Below are 24,222 nucleotides of genomic sequence, written 5' to 3'. Positions count from 1 at the left end.
ACAGCCATTCAATGGTCGAATTTCGAAGTATTTATCACTTCGAAATTCGACCCTTGATAAATCTGCCCCTATATGTTTTATCTTAATACTAATAAAGCACCTGTGTTTGTAAAATAAATTAAAAAAAAACCTTATAAAAAATAACTAAGGATTGGGAGGTTGCAATGGTCCAGAAAAGAAGGCAACAGAAGGCTTAGCAGGTTGTTGTCCATGGCGATGCACAAAAATTACAATATAGATGAGAGGAGACCCAATAATAGTAATGCAGTAGCCAAAATAGTTACAAAAGCTGAGGTGTTTTGTGGCAAATGGGCACTTACTCATGGGCTACGATTAAGGGCCCATTTGGCACAAAACACGTTAGTGTACATGTCCTAATACATACCTCCCAACATTCTGGAAATAGAAAGAGAGGCAAATATGGCCCTGCCCATTTTTGTGGACACACTCCCTAATTAACATGTCTAGCATTTTACAAAATTTGGCAGGTTATGAAAATTTGAACACATTTCTGTGGTTTTTATGTGTTATTAATGTTTTGCTGATGAAGGTGAATTGCCCTTTAAGCTGCACAGCGGCTTAGTTTCCCCAAGAGACCTGCTTATCTTAAATTGTTACAAAAGTATCTATTCTGGGCTCTTTGCCAAAAGCCAATTAAGTTAGAAACTGTGTATCTTTTTCTGGCTACTCAATGCAGGAGATCAAAGAGAAAGTCAGGACATTTCAGTAACCATCCTGGACTGCTGGTTGAGCTGTCAAAATCGGGACTGTCCCGCGAAAAACGGGACAGTTGGGAGGTATGCTAATAAAGTATTTTTTTACTTTTGAAACTATTTTTCCTCCTTCATTACTATTATTGGGTCTCCTCTCATCTATATTGTAATTTTTGTCAGTATTATTATTACTATCATTCCTTAAGATTATAATTTTTTATTTTACCTTCGGAATAGGGCTATACAACCAAATCTTTTCTTATATGGCAATGCGCAGGCTTCTTACAGTGTCCTCAACCTACACCTACAGTGCATGATGCAACTTCTGCCCATATGACAACAGTCTCCAACATACAACCTGGATTACCAATTTATCCAGAACTGGATTATAATAAAAAAAAAAAGTAGGGTTCAAATGTGACTTAATAGAGCAGATCAGCTTGAACACTATTATTGTTATTATCAAGTATTTTTAGAGCGCCAACATATTGCGCAGCGCTGACATTTTTTATTATAATTCAGCCTTGGATACATTTGCAGTGCAGGTCTGAATATTTTATTTCATTCATTCTCTTGAACCTAATTAGTAGTGATGTATGGGCCGGCCTGATACCTGCAGGGCTCATGGTTTTACCCATGGGTTGGGCAGGTTTGGCCCGACTTCACACACACACACATTTTACAGGTCATGTGTCGGTTCGGGTTGAGTTTTTCTTCCGCTCTCCCCTCCTGAGACCTTACTCTTCTGCAGTGGCGTAACTAGATATTACTGGGCCCCACAGCAAATTATTTTTCAGGCCCCCAAAATGTTTTGGGGTTGACTTGTTTCTCCAATATTTATTGAAATTTTATATGAATTAGGGCCCATGGGGCCCCTATACCTCCTGGGCCCCCCTGCAGCCGCAGGGTCTGCTTCCTCTATAGTTACGCCCCTGCTCTTCTGGATTTTGGCCCCGGCAGCCTGCATTTATAGGAAACAACCCTGACCCCTTTAAACGATGTTAGAGTTAAGCAGGTCAGGTGCAGGTCTATAAACCTTTCTGTTCCTCTCTGCTAGGTCAACTACTCTGTGCTTTTGTTTTTCCTTTCAAATTAGGGCAATGTGTCCTGGAAGATAAACATCACGGATCAGGTACAAGCATAAATTTGCTGTAAGACAGTTTATTTAGATACGCAATTCATACATTGCCATAACTTTATGCAGTTTGTTGGATAGTATAACTTTCTCACATGGCATTTTGTTTAATATATGTATAAGATAATTTTATAAAACTAAACTTGTAATGCTGCTATGGTGAAACTTAAAGCAAAATAAACATTCATGCAAGTCTGTACATTTTAATATTTATATTATCACACTGTTTAAAAACTTTTTGGATCCATCAGTTTGTACTGAATTCTTTCATAGTTTTTTGAAACCAAACATAGATTACTGAAATAGCACCACATAGAAGGTCAGTAACAGGTAGGATGGTAAAAAAAAAAAAACAATATAATTTCAAAGCTGTAGTTCTCTTTCTGTACTCACACTTTTAAAATTCCAAGCACATTGAACAGGTACACACATTAACTATTGCAAAATCTACAAACTCAGTATGTTAGTAACAAAACTACACATTTGTCTTGTTTAGAAAAGGAATAAACCTACAAATATCTGATTGACAAGTTTGGTTCTGCAAGAATAATAGAAACATTTCCTTATAACCACAGCTGGGAACTGAGAAGATCAAATGACCATGTGATCTATGCAGTTTGATGGCTCCAAAAGCAAGGCCGGATTTGTTGAAAGGCCACCAAGGCCCAGGCCTAGGGTGGCAGGATACACCAATATTGGTTCAGAAACACTGGGGAGGCACAGGAGATATAATAGTTTTAAAATTTCGTGTACGTCAATCCTCATTGCTCTGATCCCATGATGAAAATGTTATTGAATAAAAGAGAGGGGACAGGGCGACAAACGACAGTGGGCCTAGGTGCACCTGCTATGTAAATGTGGCCCTGTCCAAAAGGGTAAGTATGGATTATTAAGTAACGGATTAGGAAGATAGTAATCAATATGGTGCAGGAAGTATTGGTAGGTAGGAGAATTGATGGGGTTAGTATTTGATTTTTAATACCAAAGAGCCCTGACAATGGCATGTTAAAATGTAGTCTCGCAATGTATATAAACTGTATATTTTTATACTGTATATATGTTCATATAGACAAAAGTATTTGGACACTGTTTCTGAAATGACACGTCCATAGTTGGAAATAGAACATGTGGAGTTTTCAAAGTGTTCAAAAACAAGTAAACCTAACATTACTAGGTGGGTTCTGAAGTGGTGGAATATTTCCACTGGAGTAAAAAAAATGGCATTTCACCATCTGATAAAAAAGTCGGGGCAGATTCCAGGAAAGCAAAACCTTAAGGCTATTCCATACAGTGACATTATTGGCATTTCTGTGCTACGTATTTGTCACAACAGCTTAGGGAACACCCCTCAGCGCCATAATGCCCCAGCAATATTCAAGTGTACTAAGTAAGGCCCATATAGATTTTGGTTGCTGAGATGGGAGTGGAAGAAATTGACTATACTGCACACTCATGACTTCAAGTCAGATCAACACCTATAAAATGAATTAGAATGCTGACTATAAGCCAGGTCTGATCCTCCAACAACATTACCCAATTTTACTATTGCTGTTGTTACTGAATGGAAATAAATTCCACCGACAATGTGACAAAATCTAGTGGAAAGCCTTGCCAGAAGGGTAGGGTGACGCAAAGTGACTACCAAATTCATATTAATACTCATTTTGGAATAAGATGTTGGGCAGCCAGGTGTCCAAATATTTTGGCCATATAGTGTACTTCACACATTGGCTAAATTAAAGGTATGTGGTTGTTGTTTTTATGAATCAAGGAAAATCAATCATCTTTTGCATAAAATACTAAAACTTATTATTATTATTCTCTGACCAGGATGTGAAATAGCATATAATTAGAATATGGGCAGAGAGAATAGAACACTTGCCTTCCTAGCTATTAAACAATATAAAATGAAAGATACACATAAAGATTCTATATTTGGCTGGAGCACCAAACAAGCAGATCTTTATGTGGCTTAGTTCCATATGCCAAGCAAAATCTTAATGATTTGATGGCCCCTGAGACAATAATTGAATAGGGTTGCAGTATGGCGCTACCATGTTGTCTGTGGACTGCATAAATACTCTGATGTAGCCCTTGTCTGGCTGGATTTTCTGCCGAGCCTGGTTGATATTATAACAAGTCTGTTATTTTAGTTTGCTATTTTGGAAACCTTAAATGTGTTGCTGAGAGGGTCATTCATCCAGCTAACTGCTGTAGCCATACTGGCAAGCATAAATACTGATATTTATGCTCCTTGTTCCCCAGAGGGCTAAGTGTTACATGTTGTGAACCTTGCCTCTGCTCTGATTCTAGCATTTAAAACATTTTTTTTTTTTATAGTGAAAAACACTTTATGTAAAGCTTTTAAATAGCTGCCTTGATAAATGATGGTCTGGTATATTTAGTGGTTTTGTTAAAAATTCCCAAAACATTTAAGAAACTCCTTGTATCCTAATTGCTAGGGATAGCTTTATCTATATAGGCTTTGTCTACTTCCATCCTTGTGTTGCTGATCTTCAGTTAAAAGGAAGTTGGTGAAAAATAAACTTTTCATATGTTGCCAACAGTAAGAATAAGAACAAAAAGGTTTGTTTCAGGAGTCTGAATTGTTTATGTTTCTATTCTCTCCATTTCCAATTAGCAATTAACCACAAGGCTAAGAGGCATATCTATCAAGGGTCGAATTTTGAATTTGGAAATTTCGAATTCAAAAAGACTAACGGAAATTAAGTCAAATTTTTTTTTTGGCTGAATTGGTCCATTTTTGATCTAATAGATCCATTTTCGATCAAATAGGTCCGTATTCGGTCGAATTCAAATTGTACGAATCAAAGTAATGGCGCATTCGATTGAATTCGAATCAAAGTTTTTCCTAATTTTACAAGGTAGAAAAAAATCATTTGTTTTAGCTAGCGTTAACCGGCTTTTTTCATTTGTAAATTTTGTACAGTGCAGCACCACCACAAAAATACATAAATCTCAATAACCTGTAACCTACAAAGAAAACATTTATCTATGTTCTATTATCACAACTCTCTAAATAAATATAACCTCCCAGCATTAAAAAAGTAGGCCATTTTTGCCCAGTATATATTTGTCCAAATCTTGCTGCCATAATTTCCTGCAATGCCCTTAATTTCCCCCTTCTTGGCTCTCTTTTGAGAAGCTCTGATCCATTTCAAGGGCAGTAAATTAAAAGTGTACTGAAAAAATAAGCCATTAGACTGGTGTCATATTAATGTGCTTAAAATATTTTGTATCAATCACAAATGTTGTCTGTCCCTAAATTAAAATAGCTATAGGATACATTAAGCCAGAAACAACACTGGGCCCTAAGAGCATGGGTGCAAAAATCACTGCAGTATTAAAAAAAAAAAGAAAGAAAAAAAAGCTGTAATGGTGCCAGTGCAAAATCCAGCATGCAAAGGGTAAAAGATATGGATGGAACAAGAGAGAATAAGATACTGGTTGGGAATGGAATTTGTGGGGGTGAGCATGGATGCCTTGGCCACAATTTGCACTGAGGCTGTATAATGAGGAACACCAGACTATATAGCTTTTTATCCAATGTACTGCAATTTTGGAGTGCTCCTTTAATAATGAATATATTGTAGGATATACTGTATACAGCAGAAAGCAATTATATATTTCAAGTAGATGTAAATTAGCTGTTCAACATATTACAGTTCGTAGATCTGATTCCCAAAATATTAATAATATTTTTTGCTTATCTGCTACTATTCATATAATACCACTTCTGCCTATAAATGCCTTTAAGTAAATAAGGGAATTAGACAGTACTGTCGCTGCTCCAGTTGTTACAGTTTTATTTTTTTGAGGAGAAAAATGTAAATCGTTTCTTTTCTTGTTTTCCTTCAGGTGCAGAGGTGGAGGGCAGAGGAAGACTTTTTGACTTTGATTTATAATCTGTTGCCTCTGTAATGGATGTTGTAAGATTGTGAACCCACTCTTGAAGATCAGCCTGTAAAAAGACATTAGGTATGTTAAATATCAGTGAATATTGTACATTTCAAATGAAATTGCATACCAACTGGCCATAATTGTGGATGGTACAATAGCACAGCCAAAATTGTTTGACAAACCTGGGCTCATTCTGTTCTATAATGAAAGTCTGTTGTGCCTGCTGACTAAAGGCAGGTGTTAAGAACAGGGCTCCCGTTTACCCATGTGAGCTACATATTTAAACCTTGCACTGGATTTTTAAGACACCAAAAGGCACAGAGCTAGGCTGTATACAGGTGCATGTGTCTGTGTATTAGTCCCTAAAGACTGCAATATTGTGCACCTCTCCGATCCTCTAGTGCACTAGCATCTGTAGCCAGAGTAAATGGGCCCTATCATCTTTGCCACTCCCTAAACTTGCCACATGCAATGTCAGCAAATTTAGGGATATTTCAACTAAATTATTCCATTTGCATATTTTGTTGAATCATTTTAACCAATGATATCAGCATATGCTACTATGCAGAGACTGTTAACCAAAACTAGACTGGACCCTCCCATTCGTTCCGCTTTTCAGACATTTGGCATATGACGACATCTATGCCATTGTTGGTCAATTTGCTTCTTTGAAATTCACCACAGAATATTATATTCACTTTTAGTGAGTTAATCGTGCCTCTGTGACTAGAATACATTGCACGTTGGTCTGCCTAAAGAAAATACTATCTGTTACTTGTTGCCAAGATAATCCTCCATTTATTTGACAACACCATATACTACAAGAATATTGACAACACAATAGATTACCTAGAATGAATCTGCTATTCCTTTTGTAATTATTTTTAAAAGTTTTAAAAGCGCTCAGGATATTACTTTTTATGACCCAGTTTCCCACTTTTTGTACAATTTGTACAAAGGTACAGAACCCAAATGTGACTAAACTGAGTACAGTGCTACGCAATATGTTGGCGCTATATAAATACATGTTATTAATAATAATAATAATAAAAAGGGCACTGGATGTCAAGTTGATGTCTGCTTTCCCTTATCAAAGCACCTTGCAGCCTAACTGTTCCATAGGCTGTAGGCCAAGAACTGGACAACATCGGAGGTTTTAAGAAAGGAGGATAATACGCAACAGTTTTCACAAATATGACCACAGCCCTTAATAAAATATGAGAGGTTTTTGTGGGGTTAGTGGCAAAAATAACCAAATCTTAACGAATTAATACATACCTCATCTTTCCCTTGAAATAGCCATTCATTTCCATCACCAAGTCTGAAATGATAAAACATTCTATTTTAGTTTTAATTAAATGGGCTATAATCTGCTTTTCAAGTTCCAGTATTAAAATGTTTGTAAAGAAGGTATATTAATCCTTTATTAAGAGTGAATTGTTTCGAGACCTCCCTATTTATGTCACAGCTTGGGGCCAGCTGAAGGCTTTATGAAACACTCTCCCTGATCTAGAATCAGGGACCCTGTGTATCCTGGCTACTGCTCATCCTGGTTGAGCCACCAGAGGAGTTGGTGTTTTGGCATGGAGGTTAATATCAATTACTTTTTCTCCTGTCTATATTCACTGGATGACACTATAATCCAGCAGCAGACATTAGCCCAATAAAGTTGATATTTTTGCCTGCCTCCAATACCCTGGGATGGATCATTAAGGCCTTCTGTTGTTTTCCAGTTCATGAGTTCCTAGTATCCTGTGTTCCTGCATCCTGAATTAATTTGTCCTGAAGTCCTTGTCCTCTGGAATCCTATGAGTCAGTGCCTGCCCTGTCCTTGTTCCCCCATTCTCTGACTTCCCATTTTGACCTTTGGCTGTTATTTGGATTCCTGCTTGTATGTATGCTGCCTTTCTGACCTTCTGCTTGTTTCATGGACTCTGTTGCTTGCTGGCTGCCCTGACTTTGTGGCCAAATTTGGACTTGTTTTAGTTGCTACCCTGCCTAGACCAGCTCCCTATTTTTGACTTGTTTTTGTCTGCTCATTTTACTTTTCTGCTGGTTCCTTGATTCTTTTGTTTTTTATTATTAAATCTCTTGCTTAAACACAATTCTGGACTTGGTATGCTTACTAGAGAATAATCCACACAAAGGCTCAACTGGCTACTTCAGATAGCACCCCTAATACTCTTAAATACCCTGAACTCATCTCTATATACTCACTCAACCACTTACTACGCTCCTCTACTGACCTGCTACTCAACTCTTCTTTCATTACCTCCTCACATGCTCGCATTCAAGACTTTGCAAGGGCTGCAACCCTCCTCTGGAACTCTCTTCCATGGTCTGTCCGACTTTCTCCTAACCTTTCTGCTTTCAAAAGATCTCTTAAAATGCACTTCTTTAGAGAAGTCTACCCTCACTCTGCTTAACTACCAAATGCAATACCACATATAGTACTACATCACTCACTCGCTTAATTCTGATCCACTCCCACAGCTTGTGTCTTATTTCCTTCCCTTTAGATTGTAAGCTCTTTTGCACAGGGCCTTCCTCACTTTTTGTACCGGTATTGGTTGTGATGTATGTTCTATGTATGTAATTAATGTGATTTAGTTGTATAAACACATTTACTTTACAGCACTGTGAAATATGCTGACGCTATATAAATAAATGTTAATTATAATAATTATACTATACATATTTAACAACCAATTTATTTTAATGTCTTTACTTAGAATTTATACTGAAAAAATATTAAGGAGATGGGGAAGAGGTAGTTAATGGATAGGTAATTTTTGTGCCACCTGGAGATCAGCTTTGTTAGAGCCTGATCTAAAATAGACTCACCGAAACTTAAAGACATGCTTTTTCTTTTTATAATCTGCCACTATTTCACAGCTTGCTTGACGTAAAGGCAAAGGCCCTTCACCTTGGAAAGATTCATTCATAGCAAAGCCTTTGGCATCCTTGTAAAAATACAAATCATGATTCTTAAGTACACAGTAGACATTGTTCCAGGACCTGCATGAAAGACAAACACAGATGTTAGTTCATAGTCATTAAATATGAGGCAAAATTTCATTTTTGAATAGGACTCTGGTACTGTATTATCTTACTCAAGCAACATGAGCCCTTAGCGTACTCTAATTTGTATTAGGCATTCTACCATGTTTTTAAATAAGTCAGTAAGCATCTTGAAAAGTTTCAGGCAGTGCAATCAGTTTAGAGAATGGAAGATGTAAAATGGCTGAATACTTTAGGGTAAGAAAACTGTATGAGAAACTCACCATAGCACCATAGGTATTAAGGAAACCCACTGAGAAAGGTGATTTTAACATCAGCAATTTATAGATATAGTTTTTATAGATACCTGTTTGCTGCTTTTTTAAGTGTCCCATCAAGGTCATGTTTCCTGTTTAAGTAACCCTGGTGCTGAATATAGCCAGAGCTACCAAAGTCTGTTGGTAGAGTTGGTTCTTCTGTTTTTCTGGTTTCTGGGTCTAAAATGCTATATTCTGTCTGTTCCATGGGTTCGGTAAGTGTGTACTCTTCCTGAATGATCATCATCTCCTCTTCTTTTTCCTTAGTCTCTTCAGTTACTTCTGTTATACTCGGCAATCTTGGTTTGGGCTCCTCTAACTATTGTGAAAAAAAAGAAAATCAGAAGAAAAATAAAAGTTTAAAAGGAAGCCATCTTCATTTTTATTAAACAAAGACTAGACTCCACAGAAGCAATCACAGCAACTGGTTAAACAAGTATATCATTAGTTACCATTGCAACTTGTGTCTGGAAAATCAATCATCTGAAGGGATCCAAAAAATCCAGATAAGAAAGTAAAACTTACTAAAAGATGAAATTCTATTAGGTCAGATGGAATAGCCACCAAGACACAAGGGGAAACATAGGGTTATGGTGTTTGGATAAAAGATTATTTACTACTTAGCTCATTGTATAACCCAAAAGTTCAATTTCTATAAATTCAATAAGCCAGGAAGCTCCGGTTTTTGTAGAGCAGGAATTTATTCCACATTCTGCTACTACTAGAAAAATGGGAGATTGTATATGCACTTACCATTGGAATTTCAGGGATTGAATGGATGATGGCTTTTTCTTCATGTACTCTCTCTTTTTGTGTTTGGAATCTTAGGTGTAACAGAAAGAAATATATGTTATTATTCTCTATTATAATACCAATCATTTTACAGTATGTTGTTAGAAGTGCTGGGGTGATGTGGGTAAGTTCTCAGCTTACAAATGAAGGATGCTGCCCCTATACTAATATAGCTTTTACCTTGCAATAGAGTAGATCAGACATTTGCTTTCAAAGTCTGAATTGCACTCTATCAATTAAAATGGATGGCTGACATTAAGGGGGTTATTTATCAAGGTCCGAATTTATCTCAGTATTTCTAAATTAGAAATCCGAGCTCCTCCGATTGCCCGAATGGACTTTATTTATGAAGGAAAAAGCCCAAAAAAAATAGGGTTGGGCAAACTTCGGAGCTTTCCCTGAAAACTCCAAATTGTTCATAGTTTTGCGCATAAACTAAGATTTGTCTGTACAGTAGTTTTCGTAGCTTTTTTGCGCAGAAACCACAAACTCATCGGCTATTGGTACGGACATCAGTGGGACCTTCCCCATTGACTTATACAGGACCTCAAGAGCTTTTAGATGCCAGGGTTTCGGATTCTGAGTTTTTAGACCATTGGTCTTTAATAAATCTTGAAAAATTCCTTTTTTTTTTTCCTCTGAAAACTATGAATTATTCGAGGTTATCTGTATTAGAAAATGAGGACTCTTATAATAGTCCCTGAGCCAACCAATATCAGTTTGAGACTTGGTGGCATATCAACCATCTGACTTAAACATCTCATTGGGCAAAAGAGGCACTCGGTGGGCCAGATTCAATTCTGTGAGAAAAAGTTATCTTATGGTTTATCACGTGAAAACTCATGGACGAGATTCAAAAAAAAGAAAAAACTTTTCCTAATTCAGTTCCATTTTTTTCCCATAGATTTCAATAGAGTTTTCACTTGATAAACAGTGACCTAATGTGACCCAGCTTTTACATTTAATATAAATCCCTAGGGGTTACAGGACATCTTTTAAAGTATAGACATTGCCACAGGACCTTCATTGTAGACAAGCCCTGTAAATAAGCACTGTGTACAGCAGGGTTTGCCATTCCAAGATTAGTTGACCTACTGTGTTTCCATCTGGGTTGATTCTTTCATTTCTGATTCAGCAGCCATTAACATTTCTTGTCTTTTAGCTTCCTGGTATTTCCTTATTTCCAATAGTTCCAGCTATAAATAAATATAAAATACAAAATGTTTGTAATATTGATGTTTGCATTTTATTTATGGTTTCAGACATATATATCAAGAGTTCCATGGCCAGCTACTTTATGCTTAAACTGAACTCTTCTGCAACTTCAAATATTCTCCTATTTAATAATAATAATAATAATAATAATAATAATGGGTACAGTATCCATTGTATTCTGCATATGTATGCACCAGACAGTATATTATGAAAGCAATATTCATTATCATGACATTGTTTCTAGCATATGTAGTGTAGAAATTAGCTCTTTAAGTGCACACTTTATGGGGCAGATTTATCAAGGGTCGAATTTCGAAGTACAAAATAAAAATCGTTCGATCGAACGATTAAATTGTTCGAATCGAAGGATTTTTATTCAATGTGCAAAAAATGGTTGTAGAAGGTCCCCATAGGCTAACATAGCACTTCGGCAGGTTTAATTTGGCGAAGTATTGAAGTCGAAGTTTTTTTTAAAGAGACAGTATTTTGATTATCGAATGGTCAATATTCGAACGATTTTTACTTCGAATCGAAGTCGAAGTAAATTAGAATTCGTAGTATTCTATTCGATGGTCGAAGTAATCAAAAAATTACTGCGAAATTCGAACTTTTTTAACTTCGAAAATTCACTCGAACCTTAGTAAATCTGCCCCCATGTGTATTTGTACATTATATGCAAAAGAATTTACAATAACTTTGATTATAGATAATAAAAAAAACATTGTAACTGCATATCTGTGTTTTCGAAATCTATGGGTGGTTCACCTTTACGTTAATTATTTATATGTTGTAGAATGACCAATTCTAAGCAACTTTTCAATTGGTCATCATATTTATTTTTTATAGACTTTGAATTATTTGCCACCTTCTTCAAACTCATTCCTGTTTTCAAATGGGGACACTGCCCTATCTAAAACAAATGGTCTGTAAGGCTACAAATGTAGTGTCATTGCTATTTTTTATTAAATCTTTCTATTCAGGCCTCTCCTATTCATATTCCATTCTCTTATTCAAATCAATGCATTGTTGCTAGGGTACTTTGTATCCTAGCAACTGGACTGCTGAAACGCCAAACCGGAGAGCTGCTGAGTAAAAAGCTAAATATCTAAAAAAAAAACAAATAATAAAGCATACCAATAAATAATATGCAAAAATAATTAGGCCTTAATCGCTAAATAGTGAATGATACTGTACATACATACACCCCAGTCTAAGGGTTGGCAGTAATTACCAATAAAGCAACTAAGACAAACATTTAAAAAATTCAGACGGTAATGGAAATAATTTGAAAGTAAAAGAAATCATTTATTAGGACAAAAAAGAAAACAGCCTAACGCGCTTCATGCCAGGACATATAAATTATACACTTTATACATCTGATTACACAGTGGCCCCTTGTCTACAGTATAGACTTACCGTTGTAAGCCTTTCCAGTGCAGAAAATCTCTCTTCCCACGTTAAAGTGGATTTCTCAAAGGATTCATGCTTTCTAATTAACTTTTCCACATCATCAATGCTGTTTCCTACAAATGTACTGTACAAGTATGGTTCCTTTGATATTAACCAGGATTCAGCCATGGAGGCGTCTCTTGCAAACTGGCAAACTTCTAACACTGCAACAAAATTAAATGAATCCATTAGCCATGTTAACTATATGCACAAAATACATTTACTCATTCCGTGACTTGAAGAAGGTAGTACATCAAAATGCATGATTGGTGCAGCCGCACTGGGGCAAACAGGGGCGTAACTACAGTGGAAGCAGACCCTGCGGCTGCTGGGGGGGGCAGGAGGTAAAGGGGGCCCAATGAAACCCTAATTATTGAGCAATTTCAATATATATTGGTAAAACAGGACAACCTCTGGATAAGTTGGGGACCCTAAAATTAATCTGCTGTGGGGCCCAGTAACATCTAGTTACGCTACTGGGGGCAAGCAGAATTTCAAGGGGCCACTGAGATGCAGAAGTGAAAGAGGGATTTTACTATTATCTGTTAAATAGTGGTCCAAAAAAATAACTGCGATGGAAGCTTTCACTCAAATCTTTTCCACTGCAGAGCAGCACGTACTTTAAAGAGAATGAAAAGTTCAACAGGGAAGTATAATAACAAGTCTTTAGTTTGCCCACATCTAGTAATTGGTAGCAACCAATCAGATGTTTATTTTCAGCTGACCCGTAAATCCTATCTGCAGATTGCTTGCTATGGCTTACTGGGCAAGTAGTATTTAATACATTTTCCTTTAAACGTCTAGAAATTAAATATGCAGTTAAATTAAGTGCTTCCCTTTGCACTTGTACAATTTAATTTCAATTAGCCATTTTTGGGCAAAAAGAGGCTTTAAAGGCTCTTCTTCTCTGACAACTCTTGCAGCAATCACCACTGTCATGATATTGCACTGAGCTCTGGAGAGACAGGACAATATTCATTGCTGTGACAGCTGCTGTAGTCCCCCTACCCCCTTACATTGATATATCTCTGACAGTGATCTGCTAGGGTCACAATAATTCTGCTTACAACTGCAAAAAAATGTAATCCCCTTTAAACACTGCAAGTATCTTTCTGTAAGGTAAGAAATGTCACTAAATGAAAAACTTTTGTTCTATAGAATGTCACCAAAAAGGTAACTAAAATGTCAACAAATCAATGAAGAAGTGTACACACTCTTTGCACTCTGCACGTCAGTACGTAAATGAGCCCAAGTCACAGAAATCCTAGGAAATAATATGAGGGACACCCCATATAATGCTTAGATATACTTGGTGACTGCACCGCACCATATTATATACAGGTATAAATTTATTGAGAGACTGTTGGGCTGTTGTGTCCCCAAACAATATTGTATATATTACCTCCATCATATTAACCTTATTAACTGCACTGTTTTGGGTCAATTAATTTCAACTATAGTCTATGCCATAGACTTCATAGATAAGCTAATAGTTTACACTGTGAAAGGGGAAATCAGTGGAATAGGAGGGTGTAGGACAAATATTTTCTTCTCATAGCAGAACACTTACAAACATTAAGCCAATCCCAGCGCTTGTGCCACTTCTCCATCATCTCCTGTCTCCTGTCATCTAGCTGCACCAAGTTTTCTTTTATCTGTTTCAAGGGAAGATGGTATCAGTAAAACTTTATTTTGCTGGATGTGAAGCTTTGGTTGGTTGTGGGTAACTTGCATTAAATCAATAAACCTTTGACTGAAAATGTTTACAGTATTACAAGGTTTTTGTGTATTGATGTTAAATATTACCTCCTCGGAAGCTGGGTGGTTACGAGCTAAGAGAGTGTTTCCCAAGTCCACACATGCTGTATACGTAACATTTCTAGCTTCAATTTCTGCTTTCAGTTCTTGGTGGTATTTTATCAGGCACTCAACAGATGATACATCTCTGTCAAAGGAAATATACATATTGTAATGGGAACTAGGGCCACTAGTAGTTAAAAGATAAATTAGGGCAAAAAATTGTTTGCAAAAACCATTGTGAAAGTAAGCGACCAAGATTTTCATTGTTTGAGTCCTTTTTGAAAGGTTTCAGACCTCAGTGACTTCCTTGTAAAGTTTGCAAACAAATGCCTTTTGCGAACATATGCAGTGTATGTAAATAATATTTTGCAATCGCAAAGCATTTCTCAGGACGAAATATTTACTAAAACTCCAGAGCAGGTGTGAAATGCTAACCTTTGCTAAGCGATAATGAGCGATGTAATATTTGATTTTACATTGCAAGCAGCACTAAACATTGATGAATAAATGGTTTGTGTTATAAAGTCTGCTCCAGAGATAAATTTTGGTACAAAAATCTAGAAACAAATGTGGTCTCACTACATGAACTCCATTCTAAGAGTTGACAATAATTGGAAAAATCGTGCTTCATGCCTAGTGGGTACTTACACATAACCTATGAGTACATTCCCACTAGGCATGAAACGCGTTATGCATGTCCTAATAAATACTTTTTAATTTTATTATTACTACTACTACTACTGTTGTCACTTTCTATTTGTTTCCATACTTTAGTGATTTTTACAATCACTAAACATTTGCAAAAATGTAATTTTAAATAATGCTCGAGATTTTAATTACTTTCCCCCCATATAGTCAGGATATTGGATGGTCACTGGTGCAGAATGTACAAAACAGTTGGACATTTTTTAATGTTGTGAAGTAGGGCATCCAATGAGAATTTTGTTAGATGCAACCATCAAAACAGAACAGTTCTTCACCCCAAAAATCCCAGATGTGGGTCAATACATTTATTTGAATATTAGATCTCTATGTCTAATACCAGGGGGCCCATTCACCAAACTCGAGTGAAGGATTCAAAGTAAAAAAACTTAGAATTTCGAAGTGTTTTTTGGGCTACTTCGACCATCGAATGGGCTACTTCGACCTTCGACTACGACTTCGAATCGAAGGATTCGAACTAAAAATCTTTCGATTATTCGAATATTCGATAGTCGAAGTACTGTCTCTTTAAGAAAAAACTTCGACCCCCTAGTTCGCCACCTAAAAGCTACCGAACCCAATGTTAGCTTATGGGGAAGGTCCCCATAGGCTTGGCTAAGTTTTTTTGGTCGAAGGATAATCCTTCGATCGTTGGATTAAAATCCTTCGAATCGTTCGATCGAACTATTTGCGCAAAAATCCTTCGACTTCAATATTCGAAGTCGAAGGATTTTAATTCCCAGTCGAATATCGAGGGTTAATTAACCCTCGATATTCGACCCTTGATGAATTTGCCCCTAATTGTTAGAATTTGGCATTTATTTCACCTTCTGTTGATGTGACATTCATCTTTGAGAGAAAGTACTATTTGTAGTGGAAGGACATAATCAAGGTGCTCAACACTCTAGAATTATGACATTTGTCTCTGAATTTAGACTGGCATTAGTGAGCTGCCATAAGGTGCCAGCCTGCATGGAGCTAATTTCTATCTTGCAAGCAAACAGGCTGTAAGATATAATATATATAAAATATATTGGATCAATGCATACCTTGGTTTTTCTTGTGTCTCAATCTGTCTAATCATATTCTCCATCCAAAGCATCAAATCCCGCACCATGCTGAAAAACCTAAATTTCTCTGCAGCGCTAACCAACTCTGTACGACGCCCATCACAGGCATCCAGAAGGCCTTTCCAGGCTTCGACCACTTCTTTCTCCTTTTTCTGTATATCCATAGCTTGGGTTCCTGCATAGGCGGCGTGTAAACGTGTCGCCGTGTCTTGGAAGTGTTGGACCTGCAATTAGAAACATTTCTTTAGCTTTGATTCTATTTCATCTGTAAAGCTATAAATACAGATTCATCACAACTCAAATATCACTTTTGTTAATCGTTTGCTTCTAGTATGAGTGATGGAATCCCTTTACCTTATACACTATGGGGCAAATTCACTAAAGTCTGGAAATTCGCTAGCCCAGCCTTCGCCGCACTTCGCCAGGCGAATTTTTGCCAGGCTTCCGCTAATTCACCAAAATCCGAAGGAGGCGAAAGGTAGCGAAGTTGCGCTAGCATTAATTTGTCAGGTAAGTGAAGTTGCGCTAGCGAAGAATAATTTGCATACGCCGCCAAATTTAAATTTGAATGGACGTGTATTCAGCAGCGCATACAGAACACTACACAAGCCCAGGGAAAGTTAATAAAAGTTTATATAGCTGTTCTAATGCCCTACATATGTGCCCACAGTATATTTAAGGTGCCATAAGTTAACAAATGTAGGGGGGAAGGTGGACACCCTAAAAAAATTTTTTATTTGTTTTCAGCCTATCACCCAAAAAACGCCAGCGTTTTTTTGGGACTTAGAAAAATCTTCAACATTTTTTTTACTAACTCCTATCTACTCTATTGTACTTCGCCTACTCTGACCTGGTGAAGTAAACTCTGGCGAAGGAGGTAACGTTCAGTAAAAAAACAATCTTAGTAAATTTGCGTCGTTTCGCCCCGTTCGCCAGAGTGCAAGTGGCAAAATGACGTCACTCTGGCAGCGTTAGCCACTTTGCAATTTAGAAAATTTGCCCCTATGGGTGCTATGGTACATTTGGGCTTTAGAAAGTGCTATGGTACATTTGGGCTTTATATCAGAGATGGACACTCTCTTTACAGGAGAAAAATCACAATGTGGTGTAAAGCTACCAGAAGTTCTTAAAATCAAAGATATAGCCAAAGAATGATAGTAAAAATAGCCAAGGACAACACGTTTCTCAGTGTCTCACAGCAGTTATGACCTATAATAATGAACCCCAAGGGTTGTGCATGCAAGGGGATTTTTTTCTAATTGGAACCCCGTTGTACTTGTTGGCAGGGCCCACCACCTAGGGGGCCCAGATAACCAGTTGGCTAATAATTGAGGCCTCCTAGGGGGAGGGGGACTCTACTAAGTTTTTGAGTATTATTGATTGTTGGCCCTCCAGTAGTTCAACAACAGCCAGAAAACCACAGATGGACATTCCTACTGTTTATAACAGTGATCCCCAACCAGTAGCTCGTGAGCAACGTGTTGCTCTCCAACCCCTTGGATGTTGCTCTCCGGATCCTCAAAGCAGGTGCTTATTTTTGAATTCCAAGCTTGAAATCAAGTTTTAATTGCAAAAAAACTAAATATAGTGCCAAGTAGAGCCTCTTTTAGGCTGCCAGTCCACATAGGGGCTACCAAATAGCCAATCACAACCCTTATTTGGCACCCCCAAGGGACTTTTTCATGCTTGTGTTGCTCTCCAACTCTTTTTACATTTAAATGTGGCTCACAGGTAAAAAAAGGTTGGGGACCCCTGGTTTATAGATACCTGGCTCCCAATAAGATGAATATCTCTTTCAAAGGCAGTGTGCACTCGATGAAGTGATTGTGCTGTGTGAACATCTGCTCCCAAATCTTCTGGCAACTCCTTGTACTTCTCCTCTATCATGCTTAGGATTTCTGTGCCATCATAGAAGAATTTATGGAGTTCATAGGATGCAGACAGGAGCTGTACACGCGTATCAATAAGTTCCAGCAGGTCTGCCCAGCTCTCATTCAAGTTGTCTTTCCATTCTGCAATCATAGCTGCATCTGCATGGCCAGCATCAATCAGTTGTTCAATTAAAATATTGACATTATCAATACGCTCCTGCCCAATGGCTCCTGTCTCTCTTGCAAAGTCACGAAATTTGTCTCTCAGGATCTGGAAAGGAAGATTTCATATAAAAGATTTAGTTAAGATAACTAAATATGTTTACATATTTACATACTATGTGAAATTGCTATAGAGATATGGCATCTGTTATCCAGAATGCCGGGACCTGAGGTTTTCTGGATAAATTGTATTTCTGTCATTTGGATCTTCATACCTTAAGCCTACTAAAATATCATTTAAACATTAAATAAACCCAAAAGGCTGGTTTTGCCTTCAATAAGGATTAATTATATCTTAGTTTGTATCATGTACAAGGTACAATGTACTGTTTTGTTATTACTGAGTAAAAGGAAGGAAAATTTCAAGTATTTGGATAAAATGGAGTGAATGGGAGATGGCCTTCCCGATTTCTGAATAATGGGTTATCGGATAACGAATCCCATTCCTGTACATATTATCAATCAATAGGCAGAGAGGCAGAGTTATCATTGGAGCAGCACAAGCCCCAATCCTTTCCTTGTATTTTTACAGCAAAAAATGAGAACAGATACAATTGTTCTCTTACAAAATTATAAATACAAGTAATTGCAAATATCTATGTACTTGAGATAAAGGAACTAGGGAAGTATCACATTGAACTACAGCAGTTACATTGAGGAGTTACGGTATCTATCTATCATCTAGCTATCATATACAGTATCTATCAAGTTATATATTATATGTGTATCCAATATATTTATAATTACAGCCTTCTTATCACTACTATGCACAGGTTCAAGTTCAGTCAAACTCTTATATTCTGGTTACCTCCTGATTCAAGCTGAAAAATCAGCTTGAAGAGAGGTTTTCATACTCTTTTGGGTTTATAGCTTCCCTGTTTGTAGTCCATCACTTATAAAGGAGCCTTTAGTTCATAATTATATTTTTATACAAGTTACCCTGGCATAGTGTTCTACGCATAAGGATCAGCAAAGGATATTTCAATGCACCTTGAGCCCCTTATGGATGAAACTAATTATAATTTCTCTTCAATTTATTTCTGTTGCTGTTAAAAACAGAACTTTGTTAACTATACATTACTAACCGTCACATGGTCCAAATCTTGTCCCATTTCCTGGGATGAAGCCTTCACATCTCTTTCTGCAATCCATTGTTCCAGATCTTCAAATTCACGCCTCAGCTGAAACATGTGATAAATATTGTCCAGCTTCTGCCTTTTCTCATCAGCCATGTCCCTCAGTGCAGCGTACTGCTTTTCTATATTGCCTTGGTGCCGAGTAATTTTTTCACTGTGAGATAAATTGAAGCTAAAATTATGAACTTTTAATAAAGGACCAACATAAGTATACTGTTTCCACATTTGAAATTTCAACTTATTTACTGGTTTGAAGCAACAATCAATTGTATTAATTATAATTGTGCCTAGACCAGTCTGAGTGTCAAAGTGCACACATTTGAATTTTAATCCCCCTATTCAAATGTAAAATTTGAATGTGAGCTTGACCATGGAAACAGTCCTAATTGGAATATTCGCCACCAAAAACCTGCCGAGTTCAAGTACAAGTCAATGGCAGAGGTCTGTTGAGCCATTTGGAGATGTTAATAGCCTTTCTGACATTTGAATTTTTTTTTTTTCGGGAGAAAAATTAGATTCATATGAACCAAATACAAATCCAATATGATTTGAATTTTTGGTTCGGAACCATTCATATTTTTTCTTAAATAACCTCCAAGTAGGTGAGTATATTCAATTTTTTTTAAAAACTTACATGAATTCGAAATTCAACCTTTGATAAACCTTAAGTTGTGCTGATGGGTATATGTCCCCTTTCAGCAAACGGTACTCTCAGAATATGCTCTCAACACAGAGAGTAGACAAGATTAAATGCATCCTTGTTATTTTGTTATTTGTAATACTTTTGTGATATTACATACCTATCAGGATGTTCTAATGCAAGGAGTCTTTGTGCCTGGTCTGCCAGATCCTTAATATTCTTTCCATAGTGTTCCGCTGCATGTTGTAAATTCAAATGTTTCTTCAACATTACAACAACACTTTCTTCATCCTTTGCAGTAAAAAATATTAGAATTCAAATTGTGATGGAAAGTTCTAGTGGTGTATGTGCTTGGTGGTACAACCTAAAAAACACCCTCTCTTCTGTTCCTTCCTGGGACCCCATTCCCCCACACACTCCCACTCATTCTTTGAAAAAAGAATAAAACACATCATAAAATTAAAGATGTTACCTTTGGTTGTTCATCTCCAATCATGTAAAGCTGTTGTTCATCAATCCAAGCCTCTGCCTCGGCTGCATCCATATAATAATGGTGTGCATCGAGAGCCTGAAGCAAGTGTTTTTCTCTTTCTGCTATTTGTTTCTGTAAGTTATCCCAACTCTCTTCCAAAGATTTGCTCTTGCTTTCAATAGGTTGGTGGTCTATTTCTGGATCCTGCTCCATATCCTTAGCTCTTGTAAGTACATCCTCTATCCTTGGACCATGACCTGCAATCTCTCTCTGTAAAGTCTAAAATGTTTATACACAATCTTTGTTCAGATAATGTACCCAAAACTCAAAATATCATTTTAGAATGTTAAAACAAAATCATTCACCCTAAATATGTCTATACCTTACCTGTGTATATACCTTTGGCCAGGGTACCCCTTAGCTTATAACAAGAGTAAATATATAGGGAAACATTGTTCCAACTGACCTTCAAGACGAGCTTTCAGGTGTGTTTAGGAAAGTAACAGGAACAAAGGACCCTAAATGACCTTTAGCATCAACCTATCTGCAACAGCCTCACAATTTGGAAATCATTATTTATAATGTTTATATTGTTGTTTAGAAATAAGCCCCAACTGTTTGTGTATATAGGACCGAACAGTTCCAGACATAAACTCTTTTTCATGTTTGAGTTAAATGGTTAAATGAGGAGCGTTTTACTTTAAGTTTACAATTATATGTTCCCTTCATCCATCTATATTATATATATATTTGTGTTGTGATTACCCATGCTGTTCTTCTTTTCTGTTGCTTATTGTATCGTGCTGCCCACTACTTGTTTTGCTTGTTTGTTGTCACATACCACAGTTCATACTTCCCACTTCATTTATTGTTTCACATACTTTCTTTAAGAAATACCTGATTTTTCTTCATAAGCATTTGCACTGTCTGAAGGTTATTTCCATAATCCTGTGATTCTGCAAGACGTAATCTTTCTAGAATCCAGAGCTACCAAAAACAAACAAAAAAAGAATAGCATTGAACATCAATATTTAATAAAAATGAAAGTCACCATCAAAACAACCCAACATTCACCCAGGTAGTGGCCGTATTTTTCTTCTGTTTTGTGTTATAAGCGATCAGAGGTACAAGCTACTTGACAATAACATTTATTATTTTCACAAATAAAAGGTGGAACCTATACCTGGCCCTAATTAATTACAGGCCTTGCAAATCAAATATTATGAACCCACATACTCATTCTTAAACTTTTTTTTCCCATTTATATAAAAAAGGTGAAGATGCTCGTTTTAAATGTAAATTATCTTTAAATGTTTCCAATAGTTTCCACTGAATGGATTTAATAACACAGCTGGAGAACTAATAAGAAATAAATGCTGGTGTGCACCATGCAAGAGAACTGATCTTGGCACCTCAGCTCCCATGCTTTTCGGTGAGAAAACACATGAAAAAAAAGTAAGAAAATGTATACACCACAACTGACCACTCTGATAGATTCTCCACACCGAATCCTCACCCTCCACCTCCATTTAAGACACCTCTCCAAACATTTTAGGGGCCAATTCATTAACTTTGAGTGAAGGATTCGAAGTAAAGAAAAAGTGTTTTTTGGGCTACTTCGACCATCGAATGGGCTACTTCGACCTTCGACTACGACTTCGAATCGAAGGATTTAATCGTTCGATCGAAGGATTATTCCTTCGATCGGACTTTGTAGCGCAAAATCCTTCGACTTCGATATTCGAAGTCAAAGGATTTTCATTCCCAGTCGAATATCGAGGGTTAATGTTTTAAAATTGAATGTAATACAACAAGCTCTTTAATAAATTGACACTAAAAAACTTGCTGTATCATTATTAAATTTTAAGAAAATGTATACATTTTAAATGTATAAATAGAAAACTCAGCAGGAAAAACATTTGTAGAATGACATTTTTTGGTTCTCAAACTTTAAAAAAATTGGCACCTCTGTGATCAGTTAAAATATGCATTATCATTTCCTTGTGTTACTGACCCATGCAATAGTCAATAAGAGGAGAGATTTAAAGGTCATAACCTCAGTTAAACTCACAATTTCATCTTCCAAGTCCCGATGCAGTTGATGTACTTGCTTTGAAGAATGAAGTTTCCTCTTTCTCTCGTGCAGTACTGGCTGTAGTTGCTGGAAACGCATTTTAATATCCTGCTCCTTCTCATCGGGTTCTTTGCCCAAAGCTGAAGTTTCTGGTAGTACTTCATCCAGTTCAATTGTCTTTTGTTGAATCTGATCCTCAATTCTCTAAAACCATTTAAAGCAAATAAATAATTTTTTTTAGAGGAAACAAAGAGGTGTGGCCAGGTTCTTTAGTTTATTTTACTAAGAACAGAACAACCATTTTAAATTCTCTGAAAGGGTCCTAATGTGGACCGAAACGTTGGACATTACAGAATGATAATAAAAGAATTAAGCTTTTAAAAGGGAGTGCTGGTCAGAAGATTCTTTGATATATATATATATATATATATATATATATATATATATATATATATATATATATATATATATATATATATACACATACAGTATATATATATATATGATTAAGCTAATTAGATAAGATTATTAAAAACATAAAAATGTCCTTTACTTGAACTCTCTCTGTACACTCATGTGCCTCAAACTTTTCTTGCTGAATTGGAATTGTTTTGGAACTTGTAAAATGTCATTATTTTAAGCCCATTGTGCCATGGGCAGATGATTTTGGATGAGTTCCTGCACCTCCCTGAGCTATACGCCAATAATGTTGTCCAGTACTAGTTTCTGAGAATTAATTAAAATATGATTGAAAACATGCATAATTTAGGTCTTTTATCTCAAATTGTTTCACAACAGTTTGTAGGGACCCCCACAAAAGTCAAAGAAGAGGATGACATTTTCCACAGATTTTAACTGCAGTCAATCCAAACTAAATGTTCCCGTTAACCACCTGAAGATATCCAAACTTACTTTGTGCTTATTTAAAAGAATATTAACACTTGTAAGGTCTGTTCCATAGTCATATATCTCTACTTGTTGCTCCATATCTTTTATCCATTTAATTAGGTCTGAATATCTTTGTTCATGTAGCTCTGTGCGGTGGGCATCAAAAAGGGACTGTTCTTTTTTGAGGGTTGTGGTTTCCAACTCATCCCAGAGCCTGTGCAAGTTACTCAGCTTCTCAGAAACAATTGGTGCAAACTGTTCTTTCTCCTGTACCAGTTGTTTTCCTTCCTTTAAACAGGAAAAATGCATGATTTAGTCATATTGTGCCAGCCAATTTGTAACATGGAGGTGCACGTCAGATTAGATTACACGGTAACATAGTAGGTTAGGTTGAAAAAAGACACATGTCCATCAAGTTCAACCTATATATAACCTGACTAACTGCTAGTTGATCATACACAAAGTGGACAATACGAATAAGCAATACATTAGTAAGACGTTTACAGCTTACAGGAGGTGAGATTCTACACTGCAATTTCCATCACTACTCTTCCATATTATCTAGATCTATAGGGAGTTTGAGGTTAGCCACCCAGTTACTGCACTGTGGCGTAACGTATGAAACATTTTAATGAAAAAGGCAATATATTAGTTTCATATCCATCAGGTTTGGAGAATAAATGTCAGTTTTACACTAGGGGGCACGTTTACTAAGGGTTGAATATCAAGGGTTAATTAACCCTCGATATTCGACCATCAAAGTAAAATCCTTCGACTTCGAATATCGAAGTCGAAGGATTTACCA

At 36.7% G+C, this 24,222-nt stretch overlaps 1 protein-coding gene across 2 annotated transcripts in view; it reads right to left on the bottom strand.

The window, feature by feature from the left end:
* Positions 1–5,658: 5,658 nt before the first annotated feature.
* The window catches only part of sptb.L (spectrin beta, erythrocytic L homeolog), a 56,756-nt gene continuing 38,192 nt past the window's right edge, over positions 5,659–24,222 (bottom strand). For both annotated transcript variants that reach the window (XM_018231110.2, XM_041573300.1), the window contains exons 20-36: positions 23,442–23,705; positions 22,527–22,733; positions 21,353–21,442; positions 20,456–20,734; positions 20,144–20,274; positions 19,293–19,497; positions 17,882–18,256; positions 16,094–16,338; positions 14,349–14,487; positions 14,113–14,197; positions 12,510–12,706; positions 10,974–11,074; positions 9,840–9,909; positions 9,137–9,405; positions 8,614–8,787; positions 7,048–7,090; positions 5,659–5,830 (exon numbers count right to left, since the gene is read on the bottom strand). In XM_018231110.2, coding sequence (XP_018086599.1) covers positions 5,675–5,830; positions 7,048–7,090; positions 8,614–8,787; positions 9,137–9,405; positions 9,840–9,909; positions 10,974–11,074; positions 12,510–12,706; positions 14,113–14,197; positions 14,349–14,487; positions 16,094–16,338; positions 17,882–18,256; positions 19,293–19,497; positions 20,144–20,274; positions 20,456–20,734; positions 21,353–21,442; positions 22,527–22,733; positions 23,442–23,705 — 3,030 coding nt within the window. In that variant the 3' untranslated portion in view covers positions 5,659–5,674. The remainder of the gene's footprint in view (positions 5,831–7,047; positions 7,091–8,613; positions 8,788–9,136; positions 9,406–9,839; positions 9,910–10,973; positions 11,075–12,509; positions 12,707–14,112; positions 14,198–14,348; positions 14,488–16,093; positions 16,339–17,881; positions 18,257–19,292; positions 19,498–20,143; positions 20,275–20,455; positions 20,735–21,352; positions 21,443–22,526; positions 22,734–23,441; positions 23,706–24,222) is intronic.

The sequence above is a fragment of the Xenopus laevis genome, chromosome 8L (genome assembly GCF_017654675.1).
Source record: "Xenopus laevis strain J_2021 chromosome 8L, Xenopus_laevis_v10.1, whole genome shotgun sequence".
NCBI classification, from domain to species: domain Eukaryota; kingdom Metazoa; phylum Chordata; class Amphibia; order Anura; family Pipidae; genus Xenopus; species Xenopus laevis.
The sequence above is the reverse complement of the archived record's forward strand: the minus strand, read 5'-3'. Positions and strand labels throughout refer to the sequence as shown.